The 14028-nt window shown below is 42.5% G+C and overlaps 1 protein-coding gene across 1 annotated transcript in view; it reads right to left on the bottom strand.

Annotated features, from left to right (window-relative positions):
* The window catches only part of LOC120059935 (ataxin-7), a 33695-nt gene that overhangs the window by 13596 nt on the left and 6071 nt on the right, over positions 1-14028 (bottom strand). Inside the window, exons 3-5 of the mRNA XM_039009014.1 lie at positions 11557-11772; positions 11317-11385; positions 4833-4937 (exon numbers count right to left, since the gene is read on the bottom strand). Of these exons, the coding sequence (XP_038864942.1) occupies positions 4833-4937; positions 11317-11385; positions 11557-11764 (382 nt within the window). The 5' untranslated portion in view covers positions 11765-11772. The remainder of the gene's footprint in view (positions 1-4832; positions 4938-11316; positions 11386-11556; positions 11773-14028) is intronic.

Genomic DNA, 14028 nt, shown 5'->3' with positions numbered 1-14028 from the left:
AAACTCCAAGCATTGATTATGCAAGAATGAGCTGCCATCAATCAGGATGTGGCCCAGAAGATAATTGACAGCATGCCAGGGCAGATTGCAGAAGTCTTGAAAAAGGGTCAACACTGCAAATATTGACTCTTTGCATCAACTTCATATAATTGTCAATAAAATCCTTTGACACTTATGAAATGCTTGTAATTATACTTCATTATTCCATAGTAACATCTGACAAATATCTAAAGACACTGAAGCAGCAAACTTTGTGGAAATTAATATTTGTGTCATTCTCAAAACTTTTGGCCACGACTGTATAGTAGAATACGGCATAGAATGGCGACTTTGCTCATATTTGCAAAGGCCTAGCTGTGATTTGGCTAGAGGAATGGGAGGAAGGAATATACATGCATAATGATCTGCATGTCATTGTGGCAGTAAGGGGAAAACACCACATGAAACTTCTTCAGTTAACACAGACACACACCAAACACATGCACACTGCCCCCAAATTTAAAAACATTAGGCACCAAACAGAATGTAAAGAACACCAGAAAGTAGTGATACACCGATATGGCATTTTTGGCCAATACCGATATCCTATATTTTCCTTACCAAAAAAAAACAATACCGATAACCGATGTTTAAAATTTTTGCGGCCTTTTAAGCATTCTAGTACAATTAAATTGTTAACACACACAACATTCTAAGGCACTGCATCTCAGTGCAAGAGGAGTCACTACAGTCCCTGGTTCGAATCCAGGATGTATCACATCCGGCCGTGATTGGGAGTCCCATAGGGCGGGGCACAATTGGCCCAGTGTCGTCCGGGTTTGGCGTCATTATAAATAAGAATTTGTTCTTAAAACTGACTTGCCAAGTTAAATAATGGTTACACACACAAAAAAAATATTTTGGGGGGCAATTACGTATGTCCCCATTACCAGTAAAACAAAATCAAAACCTATTTCTTACTTGCTGTGCTGTTTCATGGGTTCATTTGTTCAGTCGTTTAATTCTCAACCAGGATTTCATCATACATGTCACAAGCAGTGAAGTTTCAGCTCTGTCTGTGGCGCCTCTTCCTCACTGTGTCGATTTCCATCTTGTCCAGCTGTGTATGTAACATTTCACGTAAACCTTGTTTATTGTCTGCATCGAAGTAGCGGTCCTTGTACATAGTATCGAGCATGGTGGCAACACAGTAAAGAGAGAACGCCACCGAATCGCTTTGTTGAGCAGGTGTTTCAATGCCATGACAGGGGGTATCACATCTGCTGCAGGCTCAGTTGATGAGCTTATTTCTCGAGTCAGTTGTTCGAATGGAGCTAGCTAGTGTGTTCATATTTACAAGTTTCAAACATGTTCTCAAATGCCATTGAAATGGCAGCAGCGGTATGACAACCTGCACATTCATGAGCATGCAATATAACCTTCCTCAGTAGGAAATCCTCGACGACCCACTGTGCTGTCAGAGTCAGCATGCTCATGGGGTTGATATCGCTGGTCCAAATGTCAGTCTTGAAGCTAATAGCAGTGACGCAATGTTAAAAAAAAAATTGTTTTTTAGCAGTGACTTGATTACTGTTTAACTCCAGTAGGGCAACATCTGAAAAATAGCGCACTTGGCAGTGTGTACCGGTGCTCAACCAGTCGGTGAAAGCCAACATCACCCACGACAGAACTATTGATTGTCAAGGGCAATAAATTCCATTATCTTGGCGTTAATGGACTTCGCCATGGAGTTGTCTTGCTGAAATGTTCTTACTCTTTCAAATGACTGCTCGACTTGTTGACTGCTTGATCCACACAGCAGGCATTGTGGGCTAGGTTAGGAATGCTGTGTTGCACGTGTAGTGCTAAATTTGAAAGTGCCGCCATTACGTACTGTATCTACGTTATATCGGTTTTGCACATCAGTGTTAAACTAGACATCGGGCCGATGCCGGCATTTTTAGATATACACTTTACAAAAGTATAAACGCAACATGTAAAAATCCATCCACCTGACAGTTGTGGCATATCAAGAAGCTAATTTAACAGCATGATCATTACACAGGTGCACCCTGTGCTGGGGACAATAAAAGGTCACTAAAATGTGCAGTTGTGTCACACAGCACAATGCCACAGACTTCATGTTTTGAAGCAGTGTGCAATCGGCATGCTGACTACAGGAATGTCCACGAGAGCTTTTGCCAGAGAACTTAATTTTAAATTTACCATAAGCCACCTCTAACATCGTTTTAGATAATTTGGCAGTATGTCCAACTGGTCTTACAACCGCAGACCACGTGTATGGTGTCGTGTGGGTGAGCTTTTTGCGGACGTCAAATTTGTCAACAGAATGCCCCATGGTGGCGATGGGGTTATGGTATGGGCAGGCATAAACTACGGACAACGAAGACAATTGCATTTTATTGATGGTAATTTGAATGCACAGAAATACCGCGACGAGACCCTGAGGTCCATTGTGAGGCCATATTGTTTAAGGCATCTGTGACCAACAGACGTGCATCTGTATTCCCAGTCACGGGGAATCCATAGGTTAGGGCCTAATGAATTTATTTAAATTGACTGATTTCCTTATGAACTGGAACTCAGTAAAATCTTTTAAATTGTTGCATGTTGGGTTTATATTTTTGTTCAGTATAGTTTAGGCTTAAATTAGGCCTATATAAATCATACCTTTGAAGCACATCCCATGAGTAGCAGACCCTTTTCCTTTCTAACTGTGCCAATCAAATTTGCCGAGAACTACTGTCAAGTTACCAGGTTACTAGCTAGCTAGGTAACATGACCTCACAACATTGTTTGTTATCAAACCAATAATTAGTGGCCCAGGGTTAGTTTAAAACAGCCAGTGCATAGTGTTTGAAATTTTATCAACTATTTTTCCCCCCCGTTTGAGCTAGAGACAAGTTGTTTTCTTTGGTGTGAAGTTACAAGCATGCCTGTCACGAAGCTGGTTTCCTCTCTAGCACTGCTGGGTGACATCGAACTTGCAAAGCCTATTTAAACTGCCTGATGCAGGTGAGTGATGGCTGGAAGGGGATGCGCCTGGCGGGTTAGCGCTGCCACACATGATATGTGCATGAAAGTGAAGTGGACAGTATTGGACCGGCGCATATAAAGAGACTAGTTTCTGTTGATTACATTTTTTATTATTACATTTATAAGCCAAACTGAATTTATAAAAATGTTATAAGATGTGCCAGCCAGTGGGTTCTTTAGATCGGTATGGCCCAAAAATGTGATAGTATCATATGAAACGGTACTATACAGTATTCAAAAATGTTGGTATCATAAGTATCATGACATTTTGGTACCGTGATATTACCGTGATACCAGTACACAGCGCAACACTAGTGTGCATATTGGGACACAGATGGACTTAAGTGACCAGCCCAGAGTAGAAATGGAAGGAAGTGCCATTAGTTTTCAGACACAAAAAGAATAAAGGCCAGAGGCTCACCAGGTTTACACTATAAAACTGGAGATATCAAATCAAATTTAATTTGCCACATGTGCCGAATACAACAGGTGTAGGTAGACCTTACAGCGAAATGCTTACCTACGAGACCCTAACCAACAACGCAGTTTTAAGAAGAAATAAAAGTACCAAATAATTAAACAGCAGCAGTAAAAAGAGTACAGAGTAAATGTGTGGAGGCACCGGTTAGTTGAGGTAATATGTACATTTAGGTAGTGTTATTAAAGTGACTATGCATAGATAACAGAGTAGCAGCAGCGTAAAGGGGTACAAATAGTCTGGGTAGCCATTTGATTAGATGTTCAGGAGTCTTATGGCTTGGGGGTAGAAGCTGTTTAGAAGCCACTTGGACCTAGACTTGGCGCTCCGGTACGGCTTGATAGGGTTATCTGATAGGGTTATCTGTCAGTTTAGGGTTATCTGTCAGTTTAGACTAGGCCATTTCACCCTAAAAAAGTCATCCTTCAATGAAACAGCTCAATGAACAGATAATACCTTGTTCTTCTTTACTAGAGGTATCAATGATAACTGTTGGAGAAGGTAGGCCTATACATTTTACAGACTAAAATCTATTTTAAAAGGTCTCCAAACTTTAACCTAAAGCACACCTGGAATAAATAGATTATTCATGCCAACACCCCATCATGGAGACGAATTAGCCAGAGAGGGAGAGAGAGTTTACACCACATTATCTAACCCTCTGCCTCACAGGTGTGTCTGTGGAGAGAGCAGTTCTCTTTATAATTGCACTGAAGCTCATGGGTGTGTGTGTGTGAGAGGGTTCACCATGCTGGTTTTAACGAGATACACAGCAAAGCGATCTCTCGATTCTAAAATCCATAATTCATCAATTCTTCCCAGCGTGCCGGCCAAAAAGCCAGTTTAAGAACTCACACAGCAGAGAGGGAAAAATATACTCCTTTACTCTTTGTAGTACTTTTAAGACCTCTTCAGACATCTCGGGGACAGCTTAACATGCTAAAACAATAAATTAGACTGCACTCACACTGAGAGGCGTGGACTCGGAGGAGCACATCAAATATTAACAGGAGAATTGTAAACAAGTCTTAGGCGGTGGAAATCAAAAGCCTGAGCGCTCCTTTCTCATGTTACGTTATAGAGAGTGCAGAGGTGGAGAATGGGAGGGGTGCTTTAATCCTTTTGAATGTGATAGTGTCTGAACATGCGTGCACACGCACTCTATAGTTGTGTCATCCTGACAGAGATTAGTGCCGAGCAGGTTTCCCCAATGCACAAGTCTAGAATATGCTCTCCCTGCCCAAACCCTTCAGAAGAGCTATAAAACAAAAACCTATTAAACCCGACCCTGGATCAGCTCGGTTTGTGTGAGACTTACCGTAGTGTGCTTGGAAGGCCTGGGGCTTCACCACCTGACTGCAGTGGCTGCACATCACCAGGTAGAAGTCGTCCTGTGCTGGACACTGGCCAAATATGGGCATGTCTGTGGTTCCATGGAGGGGGGGAACACAGATGAACAGGATAAAGACAACCAGTATCTATTGTAAACTGTAGGGAGGTAGACACAGGAAGTTTCTGAATGAAACATTTGAAACCATGCAGTGTTATGGACAGAGGGAGATAAAGCCTAGGCAACTAAGCATTCAATACTCTAGGATAATTATGGTTAATACAGGTGTGAGAACAATCATACCAGACAAAAACTGATTGTACACTTGTAGAGATTACACACACAAAGAGGGTACCAGCCCCATTTCACAGTACAGGAAACAACCTAGTGATAAGAACAAAGAGATGACCGAGTCAGCACTCCAAAGGTTAACTGCTGCAGAAACACACTGACAGGCTACCCCACACGCTACACACATAAGGGGTGAAGCAGGCAGGATAACTACAGCCAGTGGCAGAGCCTGTGAATGATCTGTGACTTCAAATGAGGATGGAGAGCAACTGAGACAGAGACTGTCACTTGGGCCGTACCTGCAAATATTCAAATAAACTAAATCATCCAGGCAAAAAATAACACCTTCATTCACAGGAATGCATATGGCATATTATTATCTTATGTGACCAGAAAACTGCATTCCACTGTTAATGTAGTTAAAGTTAAAATGTTCAACCTCGGTCAGTCGTTGCGTTAGTTAAATGCTTAACAGAGCCCATTGGTTGGTTGGTGGATTCATTCATGTGCTCAACACCACCAGTCTCAAATCAAATTTGATTAGTCACATGCGCCGAATACAACAGGTGTAGGTAAACCTTAGTGAAATGCTTACTTACGAGCCCCTAACCAACAATGCAGTTTTAAAAATTTAAAAATACGGATAACAAAAATAAATAGAAGTAAAAAGTAATTAAAGTGCAGCAGTAAAATAACAATAACGAGACTATATACAAGGGGGTACTGGTACAGAGTCAATGTGCGGGGGCACCGGTTAGTTTAGGTAATATGTACATGTAGGTAGAGTTATTAAAGTGACTATGCATAGATGACAGAGTAGCAGTGGTGTAAAAAAAAAAATAAGGGGGGGGGGGTGCAAATAGTCTGGGTGGCCATTTGATTAGATGTTCAGGAGTCTTATGGCTGGGGGTAGAAGCTGTTCAGAAGCCTCTTGGACCTAGACTTGGCACTCCGGTACCACTTGTCGTGCGGTAGCAGAGAGAACAGTCTTATGACTAGGGTGGCTGAAGTCTTTGGCAATCCCTCCAATACTGCACAGACCATCTATTCTCTTTCTCGCTCTCTAGGTGGCTGGAGTCTGACAATTTTTAGGGCCTTCCTCTGACAACAAATATTGCTGTATGGTGGTATTATACACTTTTTTTTTTTTAAATTGTAGATATGTTGTGGTGTAATAATGTTAAATGATGTACCGTTTTATCTTTTGTTGTATGTGTGATGTAAGTGCCTTAATGTGTTTGGACCCCAGGAAGAGTAGCTGCTGCCTTGGCAGAAGTTAATGGGGATCCATAATAAATACAAATACAAGACTCAATCCTTTTTTGGTGAAAGCTCCATCATGGAAATCAGAGGGGCATACTGGGAGACAAGGCGAGATCAACATTTACCCTCACAAGGAGAACAACAAAGAGCTAATGAAGGGGCTAATTAAGAGATCACCCAGAGTGCCCGCCCACACGCCGTAGCAGACAAGGCCCTCCAACACACGGCTGAGGACACTTGAAACGTCACCAACGTTTCCGAGGCTCTGGCTAGTCCACATAAAAGCCTACCTGTGCTCTTAGAAAAGTAATTTGCTGCTGTGGATGGGGGAATTAACAAGCTGACCTGTACTAAACACAGGGTTAGTGACTGGTCTCTTAAATGAGCACCAGCTGAATCACCAGTCCACTCTGCATTCAGGACTTTGGCAGTGGCACTGCACTATTGAAGCATCCAACATTAAAAAAGTGGTGAAACTACATATGCCATTTCATTCCCCATTTTCTCGTGTGGTATGGAGATGAGAGAGAAGGAGAGAAAGAGTAGAGTGCAGTTCATTTCACCTTCCTCTTCAATGGCAGTGATGAATGATCTAGGTAAAGTAGTAGCAGATATTGGATGCTCACAGCACAGAGGCTGGCTGCACACAGACACAGGGCAGCAAACTCTGACCTCTAGCCACTACGTTTCCCAGCTTCCCCTTCTCAGTCTGCTATATCAGTCAAATGGGTGAAGGGGAGTCAGAGAGATATGATGGGAGTGAATGAACACAGGGGCAGATCAGAAGAGAGAATCCTTCAGTCACGTTCCAATTATGGCTCTTGTGAGTGCGTCATGTCTGGATCGTGTCCGTGTGTGTGTAGAAACGGCTGTTCCACCAGGGAGACATGTGGGGAGTCATGGTAGAGGTGTAGTCATCCACAGGGTAAGCCATAATACCCCGCACTTCATAGGGCTGGGCCTGAATGACAATGTGCTGAGACAAAGAGAAGAGAACACACTCCAGACCTGAGGAGGATGTGGAAGTTTGTGGACCAACTGTGATGTAAAACACAGGAGAGGGGCTATGGGTTTGGAAATGGAGGTGTGTGGAGCCAACTAAGGACATACATCCTACCATCACCCGTCCTGTACTCATCTCCTTCCCTTCAAGACCACTGATCTGTTATCAATAGGTAAGGCTGTGGTGAAAAAAGTATTCAGTGCTTGTACCTATCCATGGCCATGAGGTAGAGAATGAAGAAAGGCATTAGTGGTAGTAGCCTAGAGTTTAGAGAGGCGGACCAGCAGCCGAAAGGTTGCTGGTTCAAGCCCCGGACAACAAAAATTGGAATGGAACTGAACGGGCAGCTGGAAGCTTGCTGATCTTTGATCCCATGTACCATCTCCTGCTGTGGAGCCCTTGGGCAAGGGACTTAAATCCCCACAATTTTTCTCCATCCAGGGGCGCTGCATTGCAGCTGACCCTGTGCCTCGCAACGCGTATCCTCAAGGGTGCTGGGAAAGGCAGAAGATACATTTCTGTTCTAACCAAAGGACAACAAAGTTGTATTATATTGATGTTTTTAGGACACGATCAGCTCTCCCATTTTCTTACATCTAGTCAGCAGTTTGTTGCACTTACAGTGCATTCGAAAAGTATTCAGACCCCTTCCCCACATTTTGTTACAGCCTTATTCAAAAATGTATTAAAATAAAGTCTTCACACAATAGCCCATAATGACAAAGAGAAAACAGGTTTTTAGAAATGTTCTCAAATGTATTAAAAATAAAAACCAGAAATACCTTATTTACATAAGTATTCACACTCTTTGCTATGAGACTCGAAATTGAGCTCAGGTGCATCCTGTTTCCATTTATCATCCTTGAGATGTTTCTACAACTTGGAGTTGACCTGTGGTAAATTCATTTTGATTGGACATGATTTGGAAAGGCACACACCTGTCTATAAAGGTCCCAAAGTTGACACTGCATCTCAGAGCAAAAATCAAGCCATAAGGTCGAAGGAATTGCCCGTAGAGCTCCGAGACAGGATTGTATCGAGGCCCAGATCTGGGGAAGGGTACCAAAAAATGTCTGCAGCAGGTCCCCAAGAACACAGTGGCCTCCATCATTCTTAAACGGAAGAAGTTTGGAACCACCAAGACTCTTCCTAGAGCTGGCCGCCCAGCCAAACTGAGCAATTGGGGGAGAAGTGCTTGGGTTAGGGTGGTGACCAAGAACCCGATGGTCACTCTGACAGAGCTCCTCTGGGGAGATGGGAGAAGCTTCCAGAAGCCACTCCTCAGTAAAAGGCACATGACAGCCCACTTGGAGTTAGCCAAAAGACACCTAAAGGACCTAAGATTCTCTGGTCTGATGAAACCAAGATTGAACTCTTCGGCCTGAATGCCAAGCGTCACGTCTGGAGGAAACCTGGCACCATCCCTACGGTGAAGCATGGGTGGCAGCATCATGCTGTGGGGATGTTTTTCAGCAGCAGGGACTGGGAGACTAGTCAGGATCGAGGGAAAGATGAATGGAGCAAAGTACAGAGAGATCCTTGAAGAAAAACTTGCTCCAGAGTCTCAGGACCTCAGACTAGGACGAATGCTCACCTTCAACAGGAAAACGACCCTAAGCACACAGCCAAGACAACGCAGGAGTGGCTTTAGGACAAGTCTCTGAATGTCCTTGAGTGGCCCAACCAGTGCCCGGACTTGAAACCGATCAAACATCTCTGGAGAGACCTGAAAATAGCTGTGCAGCAACACTCCCCATCCATCCTGACAGAGCTTTAGAGGATCTGCAGAGAACCTCCTCAAATACAGGTGTGCCAAGCTTGTAGCGTCACACCCAAGAAGACTCGAGGCTGTAATCGCTGCCAAAGGTGCGTCAACAAAGTAAAGGGTCTGAATGTGATATCAGTTTTTTAATACATTTGCAAAAATATATAAAAACCATTTTTTTCTTTGTCATTATGGAGTTTTGTGTGTAGATTGATGAGGGAGGAAGAAACTATTTAATACACTTTAAAATAAGGCCTTAACGTAACAAAATGTGGAAAAAGTTAAGGGGTTTTAATAATTTCTGAATGCACTTCATATAATCCCATTGGATCCTGCAGGTCACACCAGCAGCATACCACCCTACATCCCACTGCTGGCGTGCCTCTGAGGCTAAGCAGGGTCGGTCCTGGATGGGAGACCAGATTCAGCTGGAAGTAGAGTTGGAGAGCTAGCAGGGGGCACTCTGGTCTTAAGATCGAATTCAAATGCCCCAGGACAGTGAAGGGGACATATCCCTGCATAGGGTACCGTCTTTTGGATGAGATGTTAAACTGCTGTCCTGGCTCTCTGTGGTCATTAAAAATCTCATGGCACGAATAGGGGTTTTAACACCGGTGTCCTGGCTAAATTCCCAAATTGGCCCCCCATTTCCATCATGGCCACCTAATCACCCCCTCATTCCTAAATAGCATATATCAGTCCTCACCATGCTAGCTGATGTGTCGTTAGCGTTCTGGCACAAAATGGTTCATCCAGGTGGGTGTCACACATTGGTGGTGGATGAGGTGAGTTTCCCCATTACTATATAAATGCTTTGAGAATCTCAGGTTGGTAGAAAGGCACTATATAAATCCAATCCATTATTATTACACAAACTAGAAAAATCTGAACATCTGGGTATTGTTCATGTCACATTCTCACGTTACTAGCAAATATTTCAATTTTCAAATATAAGTGATGTCTGTTGAGGTTCATTTCAAATTGTTCCGGAACCCTAACTGCCTGACAAACAGGACCCAGATTGAGGCCTTCAGAAGTTCAGACATGTAGCTGGTGCTGTTTCAGTGTCGACACCTTACTGTGAGACACTGCCACATTTCACTTCTGCAGAGTCAGCCGTCGGTGGCATTCATTATCAGTCTGCTAGTGTGTAGATATTTGTATTTCATTTGTATGTTTAATCCCAGCCTCATCCCCGCAGGAGGCTTTTTTACTCTTGGTAGGCCGTCATTGTAAATAAGAATTTGTTCTTAACTGACTTGCTTAGTTAAATAACGGTTCAATAAAATAAATAAGGATCGACTAACTCTTTCACATTGGCACCAAACGTATCAAAACCATTCGAATTTGCATTCTCACTAATATGTAATTGTCTTCCAACCTTTGTCTTCTCCATTTGTATAGCATGGTAATTAAACATTTCATGCCAGTCTTTATCAAATCACTGACACCAACCCATGTAATAATTCAATTATAAATCATAGCGTCCAAAAACAAAAGGTAAGGCCGTTCTTTGTTGTTAATATTGTAAATATAGAGCACTTTGAATGTGCTTATAAAAATGTTCCCAACAAATGTGAGTGTGTAGTAGTTTAGTAGCACTATAAATATTCAACTGACATAGGAAAGTCATCGGAGGTTTCAAGCAATTTCCATCAAGAGTAGCAGTTATTCTTAATGACAGACTCGTTGCTCCCATTTTAACTGTGAAACTGCTGTCACCACACTGAGTGTGCCCCTCCCCTAACGGTGCACACCAGGGCTTTTCAGGTGGGCACAATGATACAGAACAGCCAGACAGAAATTATAGTGTAAAACAGGCAAAATAATTATCTGTTGTGTATAATAAACAATCATGTCAGCTTTATCACATTACATTTCTGTCTTTCTACCCCACTGAATAAGCCCTGGCTGGTTGTTAGCTGTGGTGTGCACCCACTTAGGAACAGAGGATAGAAGTCCCCTCTTCAAGATGTCAACTAGTGGCCATACATTCCAGGGCTATATCATTGATTGATCAGACTTGCGTTGTCACAGGTCAATCTGGTGCACTTGTTCAACAGAACAACCAGATTTCAGCTGGTGCATGTGAAGTGTGTGTGCAACCCACCAAAACACTCATTGGCTCTGACAAAAGAGAGAACACTCACCATCTCTGCACAATCGCATGGCTTCTCGATTTTTCCCGAACTCCTTCAAACTTTCCTCCGATTCAGCACCTAAAATGAGGCAATCGAATACACAGACACATACATAGTTGCACTTGCTTGCTTCTGCTGTTGCTACCAGTAGCGTGTCTTCATATTCCCAAAACTGCACGCAATCGGGAAAAAAAAGCTAACGATCATATCTCGACTCTACACACACATCCAGTACGCACGAGCACTCACCGTCGTTGCCTTTGGGTATGGCAGCATCGACCCAGTTGCTCCAAGACTGTCCCAACATCATTTCTGGACTAGGCAGGGATCTGCGCTCCGCAACAGTCGCCATTGCTGTGGAGCCTTCTCCCCGCTGGATCTGCTGCTGTTGCTGCTTTAGCTGCCTGGCCGCTCTGCGCTGCTCCCCCCTGACGTCATCATCGGCCCTTTCCGACATTCTTTCCGCTACAATGTAACACAACAGCAGTCAGCGTTGAGGTGGTGTTCTCAGGATTCCTTCATTGAGCGACTCGGGCAAACGCATGTTTCGATAACACTAATCCCTTTGATGTATTCAGAAGCTATAGGGTGTCACACTCCAATTAAATCGCAATTTATTTGGACAGGAACATGTGTGTGCGAGGCCACATACCGTCTGGGCAATCACAGATACAACTTTAAAGGGGGGACATAACTTCACCTCCCTGAGCGCAAGAAACGTGGGAAATCCAGGTCACTTACAAGGGGTGTTAAAACGTAACTGCATTAGTTAACAAATACTATAGGCAAGCTTATCAATTTAAAATCACGCAGTCCCACATCACCTACTTAATAAATGTAGCCTACGCCAAATTGATACAGTTCACATTGTAGGCATTGGTTGTTTTTTTTAATCGAAAAGGCGATTTTGTGAAAGAGAACTAACCAAATTATAGGGACCAAAAAAATGTGTTATAATGCCCTAATATTGAGAAAATGAATGTGTCACCTCATGACAGCCAGAATATCACTCGCTCTCAACTTCAGAATCTAAGGTGTGTAGCCTATGACGGAACAGTTAATTTATATAAAAACGCTTATTAAAGTGCAACAATTATGACCGGGATTTTGTTTTATCGACGGATGGGGGAGGAGATATACATTAATGTTATACTAAACTTCCTTAAAGCGCGACTGCTTTCCAGTAAATCGATTCATATTTCTCACAACCTTTTGCGTCAATGCCATGTTGCGCATTGACGATCTAGGAAACTTGGAACACTTTTATTCACAAAACACGCAGAAAGAAAGCTATAGTCCTCCCGTTAGAAAACAGTGATGGGACTGAGTTACTTTCCACAAAACTTCATTCAGATGTACAGTTCTATAAGAGTTAAATAAAGCCTAACAAAAATGAATGTTTAATGTCTTCAAGTTTGTAGAAATTAAACATTTCCTAAAGGAATTATCCCTTACTTTCAAATGGGATTCTGAATTACATAGAGTGGGATGAGCCAGGATGTCTTCAGATATTATCTCATGTTTGCAACTCAGCACTACTTTACAACATAAAATACTGTTGGGCAGAATCAATATGTAACAGATAGTTAATAAGTGGTAAAATCCTACACAACCATTATCAGTTTTCAATATTGCTTACCAGTAGTAACCAGAAATTACCAAATGCATTTTCAGTGCATCCCCCATACCTTTACTGCCATTACAATAGGCATACAATGGGTCAACTAACAAGAGGGCAGAGACTAGCCCTATAAATGACAACTAATCAGTGCACAAAATAGTAGGTTATAGGACAGAGAGCAAAACCCCTCCCCTCAAGCTAACTTGTGGGCATGTTAAGAGTCTAGACCACGTGTCATACTCATTCCACGGAGAGCCGAGTGTCTGCGAGTTTTCGCTCCTCCCTTGTGCTTGATGAATTAAGGTCACTAATTAGTAAAGAACTCCCCTCACCTGGTTGTCTAGGTCTTAATTGAAATGGGGCGAAAAAAACAGCAGACACTCAGCCCCATATGGAATTACTTTAACACCCCTGGTCTAGAGATACGATAACATTTCTTGGCATATTAATTTCCAGACACATTTTCTAAAATATAAAAACTTTGCATCTTGTTGTTATGGTTATAGGGATGCTTGTGGATCCAAAAACGTCATACAAGACACGCATTACTGCAGCTATCAAAGCATACATAGATAAGGATACTAAGCCTAACTAAATACATCCAAACAGTACCCTGGTTCTATACCATATACACTCACCTTCCTCTGTATCGTGGTACAGTGCAACTTTTCTTTTTAAAAAGGGGAACGAACTTCTGAACCTCTTCCGTATTTGTATTTGTGTGTGAATGGATAGGAGCAGAGGTATGGAGACAGAGGGATCTGGTTTTAGGTGAATATATATGGTTCCGAAGGTGAGAATGTTACCACTAGGCCAGACTCAGTGCAGCGTATTACAAAAACTAAGTAATTGTTTACATGTGTGTATACTAATCAATTATAAAAACATATTACTTGGCAAATTTTCTGCATCTAACAGACTGACATAAGAATAAGGTTGGGATTCTTTGAAATGACAAATTATAAATATTACACTTCCATGGTGGTCTATGCAGCTGTTATACCATATGTATTTAGGCCTCCTGCTTATGTGACCAACAGGTCTTCTGTGCTTCAGCAACTGACTGTAGACAAAAGTCGAGGAGTGAAGTCGGGGAGGTG

Source organism: Salvelinus namaycush, chromosome 2 (genome assembly GCF_016432855.1).
Source record: "Salvelinus namaycush isolate Seneca chromosome 2, SaNama_1.0, whole genome shotgun sequence".
Lineage (NCBI taxonomy): Eukaryota > Metazoa > Chordata > Actinopteri > Salmoniformes > Salmonidae > Salvelinus > Salvelinus namaycush.
The sequence above is the reverse complement of the archived record's forward strand: the minus strand, read 5'-3'. Positions and strand labels throughout refer to the sequence as shown.